Source organism: Poecile atricapillus, chromosome 13 (genome assembly GCF_030490865.1).
Source record: "Poecile atricapillus isolate bPoeAtr1 chromosome 13, bPoeAtr1.hap1, whole genome shotgun sequence".
Taxonomy (NCBI): Eukaryota; Metazoa; Chordata; class Aves; order Passeriformes; family Paridae; genus Poecile; species Poecile atricapillus.
The window spans coordinates 2,514,202-2,535,148 of record NC_081261.1 but is presented as its reverse complement, the minus strand read 5'-3'; the positions used below and the strand labels follow the sequence as shown (position 1 = coordinate 2,535,148).

The 20,947-nt window shown below is 49.6% G+C and overlaps 1 protein-coding gene across 1 annotated transcript; it reads left to right on the top strand.

The window, feature by feature from the left end:
• The first annotated feature begins 6,812 nt into the window (after window positions 1-6,812).
• STC2 (stanniocalcin 2) lies at window positions 6,813-19,300 on the top strand. Its single transcript, XM_058848685.1, has 4 exons — window positions 6,813-7,170; window positions 9,376-9,518; window positions 11,966-12,177; window positions 15,580-19,300. The coding sequence occupies exons 1-4, from the start codon at window positions 7,008-7,010 to the stop codon at window positions 15,965-15,967; spliced, it is 906 nt and encodes a 301-aa protein (XP_058704668.1). The 5' UTR covers window positions 6,813-7,007; the 3' UTR covers window positions 15,968-19,300.
• Window positions 19,301-20,947: the final 1,647 nt, after the last annotated feature.

Below are 20,947 nucleotides of genomic sequence, written 5' to 3'. Positions count from 1 at the left end.
TCCTGCACCCAAGTGACCCCAGTAAGTTCCATGACAGCAGCAGGACCTTCACTTGTATTTTCAAAGTTCCAGTGTTGGTAGCTGGAGCAGGACCACAGCTCTGTGACTCTGCACTGACCCCTGGTTTATCTAAACCTGGCTCATAACTGCTGAGATTTGGAGAATCTTTTTAGCTTCAACTGACAATTAACTATTTACTTAAAAGCGTGGGAGTTTCTTAACGTGAATTTCAACTCACAGTACTCGTTATTCCACAGGAAGAATAAAAATCTATAAATTGTGTCATGTAGGTCATGGGTGCAATACCTGTAAGCCAACATGGTGAACAGGCTGTGCTGTGTGTCAGAGCATCTGCCCAGATCCCACAGGAGTGAAAAGAGAGATCCTAGCAGGCCATAGGAACACTTGGACTTACGGGTTCATTATTGTCTAATCCAGCTGAGAAGTCCCAAAGCAGCGGGAAGACCATCTATACGTAAAAAGTGAAATGTGGTTATGGAAGGCCAGGGAGAGCCCCAGATCAGATTGCAGAGATGATTTTCTCTCTCGCTGCTCTTAGCAGCCCTGCAGGATTGCACTGAATTTCTTGGGTTCAACACAAAAACAAAAACTGAGCCTTAATTTCATCGGCAGCTGTTGGCTCCTGCGCGGCCATTCCCAGGAGCAGCAGATGCTCTGTGGATCCCAGGTCAGCTGAGCTGGGAGCAGTCAGGGCAGCTCCAGAGCACGGCATTGTTTGGACTCTGATTGTGGAATCTCTGCTCTGTGCAGTCTGTGGGCGGTGACTCGGGTGCTATAATTACCACTCTAATTACACTGGCACGTTTCCTTCTTGGCGAGCCCCATGGAATTACAGTCCCGTTACCTGACCTGGGTTTCTGATAGTCCTGCCACAATGGGCTGCAGCATTCTGCTTTTTGGTCTGGCCACAAGCTCTAGGCTTTGTGTGAATTGGAAGGCCAGGAATGCCGAGGTAGTTTGGTTGGTTTTTTTCCTGGAGAAAAAAAAAATGTTGTCAGTGTCTGCTTTGACTGCTTGTGGCTCCTTCACGAGGTGAGGAGGAGGAGGAGGAAGAGGAATGGAGGAACCAGAATGCTGGAAGGATCTTCAAAGGAGAAGGGACTAGCAAATCTTGCCCATCTTTAACTTTTGCCTCACGTAACTGCATCAAAAATGCACAAAAACTGGGTGTGTCTGATAAATATGTCAGCTGGGACACTTGAATAAATTATTTGCACTGGGCTTTGGCATTAATGCCATTGTGACGATTCTCATCCCTCCTGTAGATACTGCTTTGGGATTTGGTGGGTTCAGAAGCTCAAAACCATCCCGTGTTGCAGGTGGAGCCCAGCTCACCTCTGGATTTGATGCTGCCCATAACCGAACCCCTGTTAACCTTGGAGCAGATAAAACAAAGAGGATGCTTTATGTACCATGTGGTCTTCAGGTGGGGAACCCAGAAAATGCTTTTTTTGCTCTCTTCTTTCCCAGACTCAAGCAGGGTTTCTGCAGAAGGGCTGTGAGGAGTTTCCATGCTCCTCCAAGCTGGATCCCACACTGCAGCCCTGGGTTGGGAGCCGGAGCTGTGTCCCAGCAGGCCGTGGTCTGGATGAAACCAGAGACTCCACTGCAAATCTTTTGCAGATCCTTCTTCCCTTTATAGCTCTCAGGGGGATTCAGTTTTGGTGACTTTGCTGAACAATTCTCTGAATCAAAGCTGCTTCTTGAAACTCTCTGTTTTTTTTCTGGTGGATTTTTCTCCCTGCTGATCCGGAGCTGACCTGGGAATAGGGGTGTTCCAGGATGCTCAGCACTTCTCTGTGTCAGGCTGCAGCTGCCTGAGGTAGCCACTTCACTCGAGGGAATTATTTGAGGTTTTCTGAGAGCCTCTTGACTCTTTCAGCTTGTGGGAGTGCCAGCTAGAAGCCTCCATAACCTGAATGACACGCAGTGCCATAAAAACTCCCGCTAAAACTCACTCTGTCCTTACAAGATGCTGATTCTGATGTCAGGGTCTGTCATTTCAACCATCACTGAGCAGCTCACCTGGATAAGAACTGGCAGGTTGGAGGTGGCCTGCAAGTATCTCCTAACTGGATACCCTTCCATGGGTTATTCCAGCTAAGAATGTAACTCTCCACATCTTGCAGATCTCTTCCCCGTTCTCTCCAGGCAGAAAAAAATGTGCTACTGTGAGAAAAAGGGAGAAATGGATGATTTTTGGCCAAAGCTCTTCTGTGGTGACTAAGCAGACTGCAGTCTGATATGTCTCAATCTGCCCCAATTTGATGACCCTGTCACACATAATTACCAACAGAACTTCCAGTTTTTCTTCAGCTCGTGTAGTAGTCCCAGAAATCCTGACTGTTGGGCATGATCTGCTTTATATGAGTTGTAATCGCATCACATTTTTGTTTATATCCACCAGTAATAGAAAACATGCATATCTTCAGTTTGACTTTAAGTATAAAGTGAATACATAATTCTGGCAAATTGTTTGGAATTATAGTTTAACAGCATCTGGTTCAGATATTCTGTAGTAAATTGTTGGCACAGGCACTGCCACATTTTTTTATTATTATTATTATTTGAACCAAAATGTTCTCAGAAACATGTGTTTTTCATCCAACTTCCATGTAATCCATTTTATGATGGCCACAAAGCTGACGAAGTTTGAAACTTAAACTACCTGGGCAGAAGGGATTGTTTCTGGACACTCATTACACAGCTGATTAACTGAGGAATAAGCAATTCTGGCATGTAACCCGGCGTGTCAGTTGTTTTGGCTTTTTGTCTCAAGGAGTTGTCTTTCTTGAAATACCTCCCCAGGTACAATGTGTACATTCCACCCTGTTTTGCTCACAAATTACATACCTGACTTTTATGTCAAGTCCAATAGAGCTGCACCAGGTTTCCTTATTCCACATTAAAAGTAACCAATTACTTGAGTAAATACCTGTTTTAAAAATATCTCAGAGTGGTTTCCTGCTGCTCTAAATACTGAAATATTTGGCAGCATTTCTGACTCTTATAAATCTTTCCAATAGTTCATAGTTTATCAAAGAAGCCACATCAGCTTTAAACCTGGTGCATAACTCATTGAGAACATTTCTCAAATGCAGGATTTTTACATGAGCAATCAGGAAGAGAATGTCTGCATCATTTTTAATATAATTAGCTTTGGCTTTTCGTGCATTTCATTTTCTGTGACTTTACTGTCAACTTCTGCTCGTTCCTCATAAAAACCAGTTACCAGAAATTCAAAATCGATGATGAGAGGGGAAAAGTGGCTTAAAATACACCCCTTTGAAGCCTCCCAACAGACCTACATTTACTGAGCCTAACAGGTTCTCCAGTGTCGAATCCCATTTCAGTCACTGTCAGCAGCTTTATTCGCACCATCCGAGAACCAACTTGTGGGAATTAAATCAACATGTTCCCAGAGCAGGTCCCACACCGGGAGGAACCAAGTCCAAGAGGCAGCTTCCTCCGATCTCCTGACCACGTTCCCAGCAGGGCTTTGCAGCTCTGGGCTGGCCTCGTAATGATGTGTCATTTGCAAGTCAGCACCTTGCACTAAGCCCCGAGGTGGGAAAATTACCCAGGAGAAGAGGCAACACTCAATTCCCCTGCCTCGCTTATTTTCTCAAGTCTGATGAAATCCCACTGCGCTGCTGGGGCTCTAACTCTGCTGTGAAATGTGTTTAGTCACAGATAGAAAGCCCAGAATCCAGACCTTGGCACACCTTCCCCGCAGCATCCTCTTCCCTTTTTGAAGTCATCGGCCTCTGGGTCCCTCAGAACTGGGTGTGCTCGCTCTCTGCCCGTGTGCTGGAGCCTCTTGCACAGCATTCCTCAGCCTTCACCTGCCTGCAACGGCCTTGCAGGGACACAGCCCTCTTAATAGTCATGAGGGCAGCTCATCTCCCTCAAGACGCCAAACAATTAAATGCTTCCCATTTCAAGGCAGTTGCAAAACGCTCGTGCCACTGCTTGATCACACGAAGATCGAATTATGAAACGCTCTTAAAAAGAAAAGCTTGTCTATGTTAACTAAAGGGAGCTCAGAGAGTATTCCTGAAAGCCAACAGGTTTCCAGAACTTCTGGAAGGAGTTATGATCCTCTGCAGAGCGTTATTGCTCAAACGTGTCCTCAAACACCTCGCGGCAGGACAGCAGCCTGCGGTCAGCCTCCTGTGTCCATGCAAGCTCCCAGTGCTGGAGCAAAGCTGCAGGCTCAGTGCCTTGGGATTCAGCCATCCCAAGTGTCCTGGAAACCAGCCCCTAAATCACTGGAATTGGTAACCATTCTATAAAATTACCCAGCAGTCGATCACGCTGCCAGGGAGCGAGTTACACCAGGCTCCGAGAAATGCCAGATTTGCTGGAGCGTGACCCGTGGATCACACACGAGCTCTTGCCTCACAGCACTCACCTCTAAAGAGCAGCCACAGCTCCCTAAATCCCTAAGGAAGGGCTGGGTGGCACCAGCTCCTCAAATCCCAGGAGCACCCTGAGGAGAGAGAAAAGCAGGGAGAAATCCCACAGCTCTGAGTGCCCAGCCCTGCGTGCTGAGCAGGAGGAGATGGGGAATGCTCAACGTGCTGACAGCCAGCAGATTTCCTCCCCAAAGTGACACCAGGAGAGGCTATTTTAGGCACGGTTTTGGTAAGGAAAAGATGTTAAAATAACTTTGATTAATAAAATATGGGCTGAAAAGCAGGAGCAGCCCACCACGGCAGCCAGGGCTGAGGGGTTTGAAGGACACGCTCTGAGAAATTAGGAGACCTGAGTAGAGAAATCAACCAGAGGGAGGAACGTGGGGTCTGGAGGATGGAGACTGCACAGAACTCAAAAGTCAAAAGGGTGAAACACATCCGTGTTTGTAACTTTAAAAAGAGGCAGAAAAATTGATGAGGAATGGCTGCAGGAGGACATCAGCCTGAAAGCAGCAGGGAAACGGCATTAGGAGAAACATCATTTGCCAGGCACCAGGGGAAAAAAAAAAATATTTTATAAAAATATGAAACAAACTTGCTGGTTAGGAGCAGTGCAGTGGCTGTTACCTCCTGCAACAGAGAAAAACTGCTATCCCTTAAATTCTCCTGCCCAAGTTCAACTCGTTCAGCCCCTGGTCTTTGAACACTCGGGCTAAGTTAGACCTAGCAAAGGCAATTAAATAGCAAAACTCTTCAGCAGTATAAATAGGAAGAGAACAAGGACAAAAGAAGGGCCGGGCACTCCGGGTGAGGTACAAATGAAGAAGAAAAACCTATTCCTTTAATAGCCCTGCTGTCAGAAAGGGCAGAGCCCATCCCAGGGGCACGGGGGCTTTGCAGACATCCGCACTGGCACAGGCAGCTCCTCAGAGGAAAGCTGCAAGTTGCAGTTCCGAAGGCAGCAGCGTGTTGATAAAAGGGAATTTCCACACGAGCTTGGCACCACCGTTAAGAATTTCAACCTTAAAAAAAAAAAAAAAAAAAAAAAAAGACGTTGCGATGTCAAACCCTCCGGAAGGATAAAATAATTCAAATAAAACTTCGCACAGCCCCAGCACACACAAACCCCGTGGGCCTGAGACAAAAGCGGGGGAGGCCGGGGCTGCCCGGGGGCTGGAGGGGGTGTCAGGACGTGCCTGCCGGTGCGTAGCCGTGGAGCCATGGTCCTGCGGCGCGGTGTCACGTCCCGCCGAGGAGACCCTTGCTCGGGGAGGTGTGAGTGGATTTCCTCAAGTGCATTTTGACAGCTGTGAGGAAGCGGGCGGCAGCAGCAGCTGGAGACATTCCTGGCTGCGCCCCCCCCCTCCCCGGTCCCGGCGGGACCCCCGCCCCCGGCACGGCACAGCTCGGCCCGGCACTGCCGGGGGCTCGGGGGCTGCAGGGGAGGGGGGGACAGGAGAGCGTGGTCTGATGAAACATCTGATGTGCATTACGGCAGGGCAAGGGGAGACACGCTGCCCCTCCCCAGCCAGCCAGCGCGGCACTTCTCATCACCTGCTACGGATTTTCCTACGTGTGTGTGTGTGTGCGTGTGTCTGTCTGTCTGTCTGTCTGTGTGTCCCCCACCCGGACAAAAGGCAGCAGCCAGAGATGCCTGGAGAGAGGGGTTTGCAAGGGTGATGCTCTCCCCACGGTGCTGGCAGTGCTCTCAGAGGGGTTCTCCCCCCGGGAAAGCAGCGTCTGTCCCTGTTCGCCCATCCGCCTCTGCACCCAGGGTACCACTTTCCCCCTTCAAGTGATGTATTTGGCCCAAATCCCCTCGCAGAAAACAGGGTGCAAAATCCTAGGGTGGGGGGAAAAAAAAACCCCAAACCGAGGGAGTGGAGGGTTTCCAAGAAAGTCATTGCAATAGCTGCTTCGGAAAAGGATTTTTTTTTTTTTTTTCTTTGAAATCAAGTCTTGCCATGAGGCGGCAGTGCCGCAGGACGGCCGGCGCTGGCAGCCGGCTCCGGGCACGGGCACCCCGCTGCTCCCCGCACAGGGCCGGCTGGAGCGCCCCGAAGTTGCCCGCGGAGGTGGCGGCGGGGGACCGGCCGCTGGCTGCCGCCTCCCTGTTAAAATCCCGCTTTTCCACCTTTTTTTTTTTTTTTTAATATTAATTTTTTTTTTCTATTTCTAATTTTTTTTTTTTTTTTTTTTTTTTTTTTTTGCTATCCCTCCCCCAGCCCCGCTGTCCCCTGCACCCCCATCCCCCGGCGGGTGGGGCGGGGGGCGGGCGGCTGCAACCTGCCGGCGGGGCAGGGCCGGCCCCCGGCGGGCGGGCGGAGCGGGGCGGCGGCTGCCATTGGCCGCGGCGCGGAGCGACACCTGCTCGGCTCCCTCATGCGAGTGACACCGGGGCTCGGCGGGGATATTTGAGGCTCCCTCCGGCGCCGCCGCCGCCACTCCGCGCTCGCCGCCGCGCCGGGCACATGCGGTTCGCGGGGCCGCGGCGAGCAGCGCGCTGGGCCCGGGTGCGGCACCCCGCGGGGGAGGACGCGGCGGCGGCGGCGGGGGGAAGGCGCGACCATGTGCGCGGAGCTCGGCGGAAAGCTGCTGGCCCCGGCGCTGCTGCTGGCCCTGCTGCTGGCCAGCGCCCGGGCGGCCGCGGGCACTGAGGCCACGCACCCGCCGGAGGGCCCGCAGGACAGGACCCCGCAGCAGAAGGGGCGCCTGTCCCTGCAGAACACAGGTACGGCGGGGGGGGCACCGGGCTCTGCGTGTCCCCCTCCCCTCGCTGCTGCTGCTGCTGCAGCCGCCTCGAGTTATGACAGGCGTTTTATTTCGGTGTCCGACCGTCAGGCGTAAATCACCGCAGGAAATCGGAGCTGGCTCCTGATTACCTTTAAAGCCCGGCTCTGCCAAGCACGTGTTGCCCGTGCGCGGCCGCGGCCCCGCCGAGATGCTGCGAGCCCGGGGAGGAGAAAGTTTCTCGGCGCAGCGTTTGGGAGGGCCGGGGGCAGCCGGGAGGGCCCGGGGGATGAGCGGGGCTCTGCCTCCCTGCCCCAGGGAGCCGGGCAATGATGCCAGGGGCCGGGGGTTTCTCTCCTCCTCTCCCGCCCCCCGCGCTCCCTCCCCCGGGCATTATCTGCCTAGGAAGAGAGAGCTGGGGCGTGCACTTGGCTGGATCGCTTCCCAGCCGTGCAAAGAGAGAGCGCGGGATCCAGACGCTTCCCTTCCTCCCCCTCCTTCATCCCACCCCCCCCCCCCCACTCCCGTTTTTCTCCTTTCCCCCCCCCCCCCCTTTTCTTCTTTTTTTTTTTTTTTTTTTTTTCCTTTTAACACTCTCCGTGCTGCGAGACGTGTTTAAACACACACGAGCAGGAATGCACGAATGCCCATTAGGGACTGCCACATGTGAATCACGGCACTGTGCAGTTCTCAGCACGCTGGAGCCAGGACATGTGATCCGGCAAAGGGTTTGCATCCGGATGCCAACACAAGCACCAGAGCCGAGCTCCCGGCCCCGAGAGCTCCCGGCCCCGAGAGCTCCCGGCTCCACAAAGGGCTCCAGTGCCCCTTTCCCCCCGCCCGCTGCGGGAGCATTTGCGCAGCTTCCCCTCTGTGCCTCAGACAATCCCTGCATCCCACCCTGTGCCACCCCCAGATGCACTTCAGGGCAGGTAGAAGGGAGAAAATAAAAGGTAGGAGGGGGGAGGAAAACGCAAAAAATAAAAAAAAAAAGCGGGGCGGCGGTGGTTTGGGTTTGAGCTGGTGGCGGGGGGGTCGTGAGAACTCCGGCAGGCTCCTCGTTTCCATCCCCGGCTCCTCTCTCTGCCTTGCAGCGGGTGGAAATTAGACCGAAAGTTGCTGTAAAGACTTGCAAATGGACCGCATGGCAGAGGGGGAGGCTGGGGATGGCTGAAACACGCTGCGGTTCCAGGGGGATTAGTCTGGCTCCCAAGGGCGAACTTTAATTAAAGGTACCACAGGGCACAGAGTACAGGAATTCTTAGCATCCTCAGTTCTGGTCTAAAAGCTGCCCCTGTTTAACTTTATCCCCAGGCTTTTTCAGCAACCACCTTCCCTCTGGCAGTACTACTACATCTATTTTATTTTAAAGGACCAGAAGGTGCTGTGTTAAGAATTAGATTTTTGGGTTGGTGGGGTTTGGTTTGGTGTTTTTGGTTGTTTTTTTTTTTTGTTGGTTTTTTTTTGTTGTTTTTTTTTTTTGTTGTTTTCTTTTTTGGAAGTGAGTATTAGACAGCATTTTTTTTTTTTTAATGTATTACGTAACATCTGAAAGGGCAGAATAAACACATATGTAACTGCTAGCTCCAGTACATCTACTTTATGTACTACATATATAAATATAAATATTTTCTATTGATTTCTGCATAGCTGAGCACACAGTTAAATTTTTGTACAACTCTTGGTGCAAAGGAATTCACGTATCAGTGGGAGTTTTGCCATTAACTTGACAGACATCCTGACAGGCAAAACCCAGTGATCTGTAAAAAAACATCATGTTAAATGGCCAGAAACTTGCTCAAAGTACCAAAAATTAAAAATTTTGGCTGGCTGGGTCCTGGGCTTCTCGTTTTGGCACTTAAATTTGCTGGGGGGGGGGGGGCTTTGCACAAGCCAGAGAGCAAAAATCATGCCTGTCCTCTGCTCCTGAGGAATTCAAGAGCATGAGACAGTTCTCAAGTGAAATAGCTTGACGTAAGCATAGTGGATTTGGCATTTACTCCTTGGATATCACTTTCATAACACAATACATCCAAGTTTTGGCCTAATTCCTGCGAGAAACGGGCACGCTGCGGGTACGATTAACCACTGTCACGCATTTTTCTCTCAAACTGATGTTGGGAGCAAAACAACTCTTGTCTCCCCTACCCACCACCAGTTCCTGTGAAGAGTTCTTCAAATTAACTCTAACCAATACTCATTCTAGCTGAAATCCAGCACTGCCTGGTCAATGCTGGCGATGTGGGATGTGGAGTGTTTGAATGCTTTGAGAACAATTCCTGTGAGATCCGAGGCTTACACGAGATCTGCATGACCTTCCTGCACAACGCTGGAAAATTCGATGCCCAGGTAACACGGGGAGATGTCCTACCTGTCTGCTTGCTTCTAACACACACTTGGCACCTACTGCAGCTCCTTAACACATTATTTGCTCAAAAAACTCCCAGAGCCAGCCTGCTTCTGCCATGATTCACTAATTCACCAGGAATTTTTCTGTGGAAAGGTCCAGAATCAGGACCCTCAGGACAGTAATAAAGCAGCGGTGTGCAGCCTGTCCTAGGAGACAGGCTGGCTGTAGCTGCAGCTCCCTGGATCCCTTCCACCTCCAGTAGCCAGGATAACTCCAGCAGAACCCTTCATGGAGCCAAACTTGGTTTTAAGAAACACTGGGCGGCTTAAACCTCTACCCCGTGTTTGTTCAAAGCCGACTCTGAGACGCAGCTTGGGCTCCCAATTCATTTAGAATTATCTTGGTATTTCCCAAGGGGCAGTTACTAAAGTTGGCCCTCAAGACTTGCACACAACCAGCCCAGGCAACCTCCTAAAGCTGCTGTACTCAAACCTTGGGTTCGAGCGCTGACGTTAAAATACGTTACTTCCATGGTATGTGGTATTAAGTTTGTCTCCTTCATTTTCTCCCCAGACCATTTATGCATCATTGAGACATCCTGTTATTATGTCTTGTAAACCTCCTCTCCCATTTCAGCGTGGAGGGAAGGGAACATTCCGAAGGGCCGGCGGCATTTTGGGCCTGAGCAGGCAGTTTAGTGAATAACTTGACTAAAAGCACGGGCTACATGGCACTGCTAAAAGTGTGGCACAAAGCAGGGCTGTCCTCAGGATCCAGCCTGTCCCATGAGGGGTGCTGGGACCACCCAGCAGGGAGCACTTTTTAGTAGTGCTGGAGCTTTAGGTTCAAATGTTCAAGGATGTACAAAGGGCCTGGCTGCTCATTAAAATGGGAATCGCTGCTTTTGTGGGTATCTGAAAGCCTTCAACTTCATTTCCAAGTGGCTTCCAGAAAACACTGGTTCATTTCTGCACAATATTTCTGTCAGTGAGCAGAGCTGACCAAGGGAGTAGGGAAGGAAAGTTGGGAAGGCAGGGAATGGTGTCTGTGGAGGCTGATGCCAGATCCCCAGATACTGCTCATCAAACACAGCCCGTCTCACATCCAGGCTGTCTCCAGTGCAGAGCAGAAGATTTAAACCCCTGGAGCTTTATTTAACATGAAGGTGACTTTAGCCTCTGCTATGACATGGCTTTTCACAGCTCCTCTCTGTATCATGCCCAGTTATTTCAAGCTGCATTAAATGACAAGACTGACACTGGCCATTTTCTGTTCTCTGCTCGGAAACCTGAGAATTGATGTCAGTTTGGGTTTATATAAGAATTCTCTTTTTCATCCCTATTTGCCTGCTGTGCTGTGTGTTTGTTCCTGAAGGGAAGGGCGAGGGAATGCCTTTGGTATGGGAAACTGAAAGGGATGAAGCAGCTCTTTGATGAGCAAGAAACATTTCTGGCTTGAAACAATTTGGGGACATCTGCTTGCAGGTCTGGGGGAAATCTGATTTAGGGTCAGTGGAGCTGGGCCAGTGCACTCTTGGGTAAAGAGGAGCAAGGATTTGGTCTTCATGGAGCACCTGCATAAAAGAATCTGAGGTTGATGAGGAGGTGGAGGCAGGGCAGGAGGCTTCCATGGGTCTATTGCTCAGCAAAGCACTGGGAGTCTGAGCAGAGCTGTAGCTGCAGGGTCCAATAAAAGGGGAAAGGAAGGGATAGATTTGATGGCCACCAAGCAACTGAGTGAAGGAATCACAGTGGTCAAAGAGATGCTGCTAAAGCAGCTTTCCTCCACCTTATTTTTTAGCTTCTTGATCTGATTTTCTTAATCTCAGAGTTTCTTGCAACAGACATGAAGACATTGTAGGGTGAATGATGATGATGATGAATGTTATTATTATTAGTGCTGATTTGAGTCCCTCTCTGAGCAAGAAAATGCTGATAGCTGAGGAACAGGGCAGGGGCATATAGATCGTGCATACGTTTCTGTGAGTTTGTAAACTGATTTTAAAATGAGAAAAACCCCTGCAGTTCCTGAATGGGTATCTGCTTGTGGTCTTGAGGAGCTCAGCCATGGCAGGATGCCCTCTCCTTTGTGTCTCCTGTTGTTCTGCCACCCTGGGAGCAAATTAATTCAGTAACTCCAGCACTGAATTACTTCAAGGTGCTTACTTTTGCTCTTTCCCTGGTTGGGCATTGAGCTGTTGGGGCAGAGGAAACCTCAGAGCAGCAGTGGGGAAGCCCTGGGTGCTTCAGGTCCACTGGGACAGCAAAGCTGGGTGACTTGGCAGGGTCTTTAAGGGCAGAAAAGAAGGGGAAAGCCATTAAGTGATATCCTTAGCACTGTAATAACCCTTGACATTGTCCTGCAGAGAAGCAGCTGGCTGGGCATAAATCAGCTGCTGTGCTTAATGGACAAAAATACAGACCTACTCCATTTCTTTCCTTCTCAGGGAAAATCCTTCATTAAAGACGCTCTGAAGTGTAAGGCTCATGCCTTGAGGCATAAATTCAGCTGCATCAGCCGTAAGTGCCCTGCCATTAAAGAGATGGTGTTCCAGTTACAGCGGGAGTGCTACCTGAAGCATGACCTCTGCTCTGCTGCCAAGGAGAACGTCCAGGTCATTGTGGAGATGATTCACTTCAAAGACCTGCTGCAGCATGAGTAAGTGCCTCCGTGCTGGTGCAGTCAGAGCGTGGGAGCTCCTTCCAGGAGTGTCAGTGGGCTGTGCATCTGCCCAAGAGCTGTTTCACCTCCTTCTGGCCTTAAGCACCTCTTGTTTTCTCATGTACAGCACCAAGGTAAAGCTTTCTTTGCAGGGCCCCTTGAGGTTTGTGTACCAAGGGTGAGATGTGACTGTGGAAGGAGGTGAAATGAGCTGGATCTGCCCATCCCCTTGGTGCTCTGGGAAATCCACCAGCAGTGTCTGCCATTTCCAGGGGCATCTCACAATGGGTTTATTTTATTTTTCTGAGCTGAAAGGCATCGCTTTGACCCCAGTATCCTCTTAGAGGTGACAACTAGAGAAGGGGGAAGAAGGTTTATGCAAAGTTGTCAGCAAGATGATAATTTCTTCTTTAAATACATACTTTGAAATGTCTTGTAGTTAATTGTCCCTGAAAGAGCTGCAGTCCCCCAGGTAATCTCCCATTCATCTTCCTTCTTTATTAATCTCAGATGCTTTTTAATAAAACATGGGGTTGTACAAAATGAAGGCACAAGTCAGATTTTTGAGGACTTCATTCCTCTAACTAAGAGCACAGCTGTCCTCCAAGGAATGGCAGGCACAAATCCTACTTGGAATTGATCAAAGCTGCTACATGACAGCAACAAACCAAGCACAAGCTGTTTGTACTGACTCTTTGTGCACAAATGCAAAAATCAGAGCCTGTTTTTCTTGCAGGTGAACGTCTCACTCCTGAAACAAGAAGGCTGAGCCACAGCCTGGCATCAGGCTTAACCTTAGAGCATCTTCCTACCACACCTCTGTGCCTTGATATTAGCACAGAAACTCCAAATCCAAGCAGTCATGACAGACGATTTCTTTTTTTACTGAATCACTTCTTTGGGAATTTCAGCCTTGCATTTTATTTTCCTCACTACCCAAGGGAGCTGCGCTCTGGTTCCCTTAGTGCTGAAAACCACCCCCCCACTAATATTTCAGCAGCAGTTGCAGAGAGATGCTTCAATGCCAGTTTACTCCCACAAATCCTGTGCTGTGGTTTGCTCAAGCTGGCCATGGTGGCCTGAAAGCAAAGCCCTTTCTCTGGACATTCCTGAGGCTGGGATCAAAGGCATGGCTGGGGGCAGAGCTGCTGTGCTCAGGGCCATGGGCAGCATCCTGCTGGCTGAGGGAGAAGGGCAGCAGGGCTCCATCCTGCCCAGCAGCACCTCTCTGGGCACTGCCTGGGCTGTGTCAGCAGCTATAAATTGGGTACTTGGCACCAATTAACCCCCCCATCATTTGGGGATGAAAAGAACTGTGCGAGCCAAAAGCCTGTCCAAGGAGGAGTGAGTTATCCTTATTTTATGAACAGGCTCAAGCAGGAATGCTCAGAGGCAGCTGCTTATTTCTGGGGAGCTGAACTGGGGGGTTGTTGGTTGGAGAAGAGAGGGTCATTCAGCTGAACACCTATAATTTGCATGATCTCATTTAGCGCTTCCTACACTCCAGCATCTCCCGGAGCGGGAGCTCGGCTCTCCTATGTGGGACTCCCCAAATAGAACCAGCCAGCCTCCTCCCCTCCCCTAAATTTAGAGGCCATCTCTGAAGCTCTTGAACTAAGGAACTTGTTTGAGATCAATAGGCAAGTGTGGCGGAGCTGGAAATAAAATCACGTCTGCTGACTTGCAGCCTTGTGCTCAGTTCAGGTAGTCTGGTCAGGCCGGCTGAAATGCAGAAAGTAAAACAGGCAAGGAGAAATGGGCCAGTATTAATCCACAGGGCTCTGGCAGGCTCTGAATACCTGAAATATTTGGCAGCTGAGCCACTTTTTAGTCATACCAGCGACCTTTTTTCTTACAAAGATTTCTGCAAAGGTTATGCCCAATTTCAAGAACTCATTTCTTGGGAGGGAGGGAGGTTTATATCCTTTTGCTGGATACACTTTGTATGCAACTTGCTCAGCTCTCTCTTATCTCCTACTTTCCATTTAAAACAAAAACCTAAGAGCAGAGAAGCAAGTGGCAGCTCTCAGGCTTGTTCTCTGTTTTGTTCTGACTGTTCTTTCCCGATGAGTGTTCGGAACGCGGTCGGGGCGGTGAAGCCTCCTCCTGAGTCAGCTGTGGGGGTCAGGCTGATTTGCTATGGTGGAAGTGGTGACAGGCCTTGGCAGATTCGTCCCTGCTGCATTCCAAGTAACTTTTTTTTTTTGGAGCAGCAGGAACAATCCAGCCATGGGAAATATTTTGAGATAGGGGAATAGGTGGCTCTCCAAGATTAGCGATTCTCAAAATGAGGTTAAGCAGTTGGTAAAGTTAGATGCTGTTGGTTTTCCTCGTCTCTTCTGTCTTCAGTTAATGAGAAGAGATTCAGATTTGTCCACAGCCACCAGAGCTGGTGGATGGGGTGCCCAAGAGGTGCACCCCCACCACCCACCCCACACAGCCACGACTTCTGACCCCGGGCAGCTTTCCACTTGTGCTGTGGATGGTTCCTGCCGTGGAAGATTTTTAAGCACGTCCTTCTGGGCCTGCAAGCAGCTGAGCAGTTGTGTCAATAGACAACATCAATATTGACCCACAAAACTTGTGACCACAACTATTTTAAAATTGCTGCACTCGGTGACCTGTGGCTGAGAAGCCCAAGTGCCTGTGCTCGAGCTGCTGGTGCCTTGGGGACACTCAGGGCTGGGTGGGAAGCGCAGAGGGGATTGAGCCAGGGCATGTTCTGAGACCTTGTTTGGCTGGGAAAAGGTGGCTACTGAAAGCTCTTTAAGGAAATGAAGAAATAAAACTTGGTGTGGGAAGAAAAAGTGCCACCAAAGTGGATTCCATTTGTCTGGGCACTGTTCAGACAGATCCTGGGTCCAGATAGGATCTTGCCTGTGATGGAGATCAACAGCCAGTGGAGATGATGAGGAAAGCCAGAGAATCTCTGGATGAGTATTTGTTGCTTTCACAGAGGTGAGAAAACGCCTCCCTCACCAGACTGGGGGCTGGTGAATACTCTGAACCCCACGCAGAGGCAGAGCCTGTTGGGTGAAGCTGATGGCTCTGGACAGGAGCAGGTGTCCTTCGCCTTGTGTCCTGTGATAGAGATGGGAGGCAGAAAGTGTGAGATAGTTCTTCACTTGCCAAGCAAGAGCTCATCTGTTCCTCTGGTGAACATTCCAGTTCTCCCAGAGTTTCTCCAGGGGGAGAGCAAGAGAGGCTTTGACAGAGGCCACTGTGCATTTCCTGCAGGGAAGCAGCTGATTAGAATGAGGGATTTTCCATAATTAACGTGGGCAGAATTGCTGCTGAGTCAGGGGGCTCCCACCACTGGGAGGTGAGGCTGAGGCAGATTCTTTCCTGATTCCCTGGGCCGGCTCTTGACTTTGCTCTCGCTGCTCCCTTTCCCTCCAGGCCTTACGTTGACCTAGTGAACATCCTGCTCACCTGTGGAGAGGAGGTGAAGAAGGCAATAACGAGGAGCGTCCAGGCCCAGTGTGAACAGAACTGGGGGAGTCTCTGCTCCATCCTGAGCTTCTGCACCTCGGCCGTGCACGGAGACGCCGTCCTGGGAGCCGAGAGGAAGGTGGGGGAAGGCGGCAGGGCCGGTGCTGGCCGTGGGGACATGGTGGCCCACGCCGACCCCGAGCACAGGGAGAGCTCGCGAGCAGCCAAGGGAGAGAGAGGTACCAAGGGCCACTCCAACGCTCGGGTCAAAGCTGGGGGCCACAATCCCAAAGGGGCCCACGGGATCCTGGACCGGGCAGACGAACTGTCCGACTTCTCCGACATCCGGAGGTGAAAAGAGGCACCAGCTCCCCCTTCCCCCCCGCCCTCCCCCGGAAACCTCCTCCCTCGAGTTCCATCCTCCCGTCTATGGACATTCCAAAGCATTTCCCATTCAGAGGTCAAGCACAGGGCATTGCAAGATATCTATGGACCTCGGCGTCAGTGTGTATATAGTAGCAAAGGGAGAGCAGTGGCAATGGGTTATCCATCCAGCAAACTCGGCACTCGGGTGGCAAAATGTCTCCAGCTAAATTCTTTCCCCGTTTTTCATGAAACGGACATCGTCTGAAATTTTAGGATCTTGTTCGGGGGGTTGTTGGGTTGGGTTTGGGGTTTGGTTTTGGGGGTTTGGTTTTGGGTTTTTTTTTTTAATTATGGGTTGTTTTGTTGGGTTTTTTTTGGTTTTTTTTCCTTTGGTCTCCTTGGCAGGGGAGAAGGTTCCGAGCGGGCTTTGCCAGGCTGCATGTGGCTGCTTGTGGCTTAGCACCTCCAAAGGTTTAGGGCACAGCCTTACAGCAGATGGCTGAGTTCCAGGGGCATTTGGTTTCTGCCTGTGGCTGGGAACGCCAGAGCTCAGGGCTCTCTCTCCATGTGGAGCTCTCCAAGGAGAGCTGTCCCGTCTCTGGCACAGGAACCAGGTGTGCTCTGGATCTCCACCACTTCCTCTGAAGTCACTTCTGAGCCATTGTTCCCACCTGGGTGACGCTGCCTGGTTTTAAGTGCCCCCCTGTTAGTTTTTAACAACTGTATAACTTGACACTTGCTGATCACAGAACCATACCCAGTCACTTCAAAGGCAAGTAATCAGCTTCCAGACAAGGCAATGTGACTGTTAACACTTGCACAGGGTGCAGGACCCCCAAAAGTATTCCTAGGGACCTCTGCAAACCCTGTGCATATTCTCTGCTTCCATCTGCCCCCTCAGTGATACAGGTCTTCCACCCTTCCAGCCCAAGCCTAAAGGGGCAGGTGTGGGCTCAGACAGCAGAAGGACCCTATAAATCCCCATATATTTAGTTCTTATTAGGGCTGCATTGAAGGCCCATCAGAAGCCTCTCCTTAGCAGTGTGGTGTGGTTTGCTGGGATGTGGAGCCCCACTCTAACCTGCCTATAGCTTGGTTTATCCAAATGCCAAAGACAAGGAGAGGGGATTGACTTGGGTTTTTTAATTCTTGTGCAGGTAACGACGACCAGTCTCCACAGAATGAGTTAGTAAAGGTGAAGAGTGTCAAGAGCTTATTGTCTTTAAACAGTTTCAAGTGTGAATGAGGTGTTTGGCCATATCTCTCCTACCCCCCTATGCAATTGTTATTCTCAGGTTGCAGCTCTGCAATCCTATATTCCCAGATATTGTACTGGAAGTGGAGGCTGCAGCACCCCCAGGGACAGGAGGGTGAGCTCTCAGCTTCCTCTAGAGAAAAAAAAGGGGAGGTTCTCTTAGAAAGTGGGAATCACACCGGGGATTGGAGCCTTCTCATTTAGAAAGTTTGGGAGGAAAGCTGTGGGGGCAGGAAGGCAGTTCAGCAGAGACAGAACGTACCCAGTGAACTAACGTACGTCTTGCTGCATGGTGGGAAGGAGCTGCATAAACAGGAGAGGAGGGTGTTGGAATTTGGCTACAATTTCCAACTCAGATTTCAGTTCCTGCTAAGTGAGCACGGCTCCTAATAGCTACATTCAGGGTTTAATGCAGGGATCCACCCGCAGAACTTGGAGGCACTGCTTTAAATAGCAACCACGTAGGAGGCAAGAGGGGACAGTTGAGTTGAAAAGGTGTCTCTGTGATCACCAGGCCTTGGCTTAGCGACGTGGCCTTGACGCTGCCCGGTTTTAGCCAAGTTCTGTGATGAAATTTTCATCAGGTTTCAGTGGGAAGAGCTGGGATCAGGCCAGGTGCTGCAGCAGCAGCAAAGAGCACGGTGATGGTGCAGTGAGTGTGGCATCTGCCCCGTGGGGCTGGTGGCAGCTCAGCCACCCCTGGGCCACCCAGGCTGCCCCACAGAGCAGCTTGGTTTGGGCCTGACTCTCTTGGCCACCTCCTGTGCTCCAAAAACCTGCTGGTGGCACCCTAAGAAGGTTTCTGGCGTGTGCCTCCGTGGCTTCCCTGCAAGTGTCCTCTCCCCCTTGGTGGCACAGAACCACCACGAAGAACAAGCTCAAACCAAAAAGACAATCCAAGCATTTTAGCACAAAAAAAAAAGAAAAAAAACGATTAAAAAAAAAACAACCAACTAACACAAACCAGAAACAACAACTTGCTACCAATGTTCTTGCATTGAACTAAAATAAGATCCCTCTGTCGTTAGAGGTCTTGATTCATCAATGGGAACCAAACAGATCTACATCTTTGAATGTCTCAGTCAACATATCACCTCAGCATGCATACAGTTTTATTTGTATTCATTGGTTCTGTGGGGAAAATTGTGTATTCCCCTTGTTTAGTCAGTGAAAATTGGGGAGTGGGGGGGACAAGCTGTGGGTGGGAGGGATTTTTGTATAAGGCATCATTTTATTTTTTTTTTTTCCTCTGTGTGTGAAGATTTTATGTGTTCATCTACTGATTCCACATATGCTATTATTGTAAATATTTAACATTTCTATTTATTATAGTGTCCCCATTTAAAAAAAGAACACTGCTGGCTATGATAATTTAAACGTATGTCATGACCTGTGTTGTATATATTCATGCCACTAGTATGGTTTTTTTATGTTTAAAGCTGCGTAAATATAGTTTTATACAGTTCCATAATGTTATTGACAGCATAAATCATTTATTTATTGTTAAACCTTTCTTTCATATCTAACAGATAGGGTGCGTTTTACCTGAGATTATTTTATTGTGACATCTACATAGCCTTAATTCTTTATAAAAAAAAAAAAAAAGGAAGAAAAAAAAAAAAAGTCCATTTAGATACTGTATGATGCTTTAATTAACATTCCTTATGAACTTGCTGTTCATGAAGGAGGTTTAGCTTAAAAGCCAAGGTATGAATGTTTCCTTTATGCTTTGCATCTGGAATGAGCCTTGTTCTGGAATGAAAATACTGCGAGAGAAGCAAAACGCCTACAGGAAAAAAGATAGCAGTAAACCCTGGAAAATGCTGTCCTAACTTACAGTGCTGAACTAAAAGGAGAAAAAAAAATAAAATTAAATAAATAAATAAAAGACAAACTGTCCTTAATTCCAAATCTCTGGGAGAAAAACATACTAGTTTTATCTCGTGTAGAGTTTGCAGCCAAATAAGCTTGTAAATAAAGAAAATGCATATGGCTTTAGACAAAGCTCTGTACCTTTCACACACTATTATTTTCCTTAAACACTAATAAATGTTTTGAATAAGTCTGTGGCTGGGTTTTGTTGAGCTGGAATTTCGGCTGCTGGGAGATAAGGGGGTGGGAAGAGCCCCCTGAAGCTGAGCCAGCAGCTGCAGCCAAGGGGGGACAGAAGGGCTTGGGCTCGTCCCCCACAGCCAGGCAGTGGCAGAGGGACATGGGGACAGAGCCAAACCTTCCTCCAGAGCAGGGCACAACCCTCGTGTGTCACTCCCCAGGAGAGGGGGACCTCGCTGGCTGCTGGTCTGGGACCTGGAAGCTTGGCTTGAGGCAGGAAGGGAGATGCAGAATCAACTGGAGGGTGAAAAAACAACCAGGGAGCAGAAGCTCCTGCGCTTCTCAAGCTCAGACAAAGCCCCTTCAGGAGGTTTTCCCATGGGCTGGGATCGCTGCAGCTTGCCAGAGCCACCCCATGGCTGTAAATCAGCAGGTTGGGGTTAGGGAAGGAGCAGGGGCTGCAGCTGCTGGGGGTTTCTCCTCACTGCCCTGACCATCCCAGGTTCCCAGAGCCCCTCTGCAGTGGCACATCGTGCTCTGGCAGGCTTTAGGCACAGCCCAGCATCCATAAATGCATCCCAGAGGAGCCAGGGAGGGGATCTGTGGCTGACCACAGCACCTGCCTGTGGGCAAGGTGTTGGCAGCCCCCTGAGCCCCAAGTGCTGGATTCCAGCCAGACCCATTAATAAATGCAGCAGCAACCCTTTCTGCAAGCTGCAGGAGCTGATAAGATTTGTCCTGCATGTATGAGAGTCAGTTCATGTCACACAGCAAGTTACCCCATCAAGATTTTACCCTAAAACCAGAGGACATCCGTTTTTCACTCCTCACTGGCAGCTATTAATAACCTATCAGTAAGTACCAGCCAGTGGCTCTGTACAGGGATGTCACAGGAGCTGTAATTCTCTCTTAAATCAGATATCGAAATCTTAGATGCTTACTGGGGTCTCAGCAAAGGAGAAAAGCAAAATCCTAAGGTTTACAAAAAGCAAGCTGCAGATACAGTCCTTTGTGTTGTCTCCAAAGTCATTTTCATACAGTGTCGGGGTGTAGGCAGCAAAGGGATGGGGAAATTATGAGAAAGCACCTCAGAACATAAAGCATGGATTTTTTTTTTTTAATTATTTTTTTCTTAAGGCTGCTTGCATGAAAAAGCACATTTTTAACACTCCTTCTGTGGGGTTTAAAAATAACTAATCCAGTTGAAGCCTTTGGATGAGATGGGCTTCACAAGCCTAAATGTGATTTGCAGCAATGTAGGACCTGTAGCATTTCTTTGCCTGTAGGTGCAGCAGCTCTTTATAATCCTGTCATGGACTGTCAAACACCAACGGGAGAGTGCATCCTGCCAGCAGAGCTGTCACAGAGTTTGGTGGGATGTGAGCTCAGACCAACCTGCACTCAGGCTACAGTCAAGGAATAACTTCTGCTGGACCCTTCACCATCCCAGTGCATCTTTAATGTGTTTTTTTTTTTTTGCAGTAGCTGCTCCTCACCATGGCTGTGATGCAGCTGCATTCTGCCTCTACCATCCTCCCCACAATTTCAACCAGAAAAGTTCTTTTTCATCTCTTAACGTGTAAAATGGTGAGCCTGCACCCTGCTCCCAAAAGTGGCAAACGTTAGTGATGGAGAAACGACCCCCAGCTCCCCTTAGGGCAT

Excerpts from the sequence above, each read along its gene's own strand:
- STC2 (XM_058848685.1), top strand. The coding sequence starts at position 7,008 with ATGTGCGCGGAGCTCGGCGGAAAGCTGCTGGCCCCGGCGCTGCTGCTG. Across the intron at positions 7,171-9,375 it reads CCTGTCCCTGCAGAACACAG|CTGAAATCCAGCACTGCCTG; the intron begins GTACGGCGGGGG and ends TACTCATTCTAG. Across the intron at positions 9,519-11,965 it reads CTGGAAAATTCGATGCCCAG|GGAAAATCCTTCATTAAAGA; the intron begins GTAACACGGGGA and ends TTTCCTTCTCAG.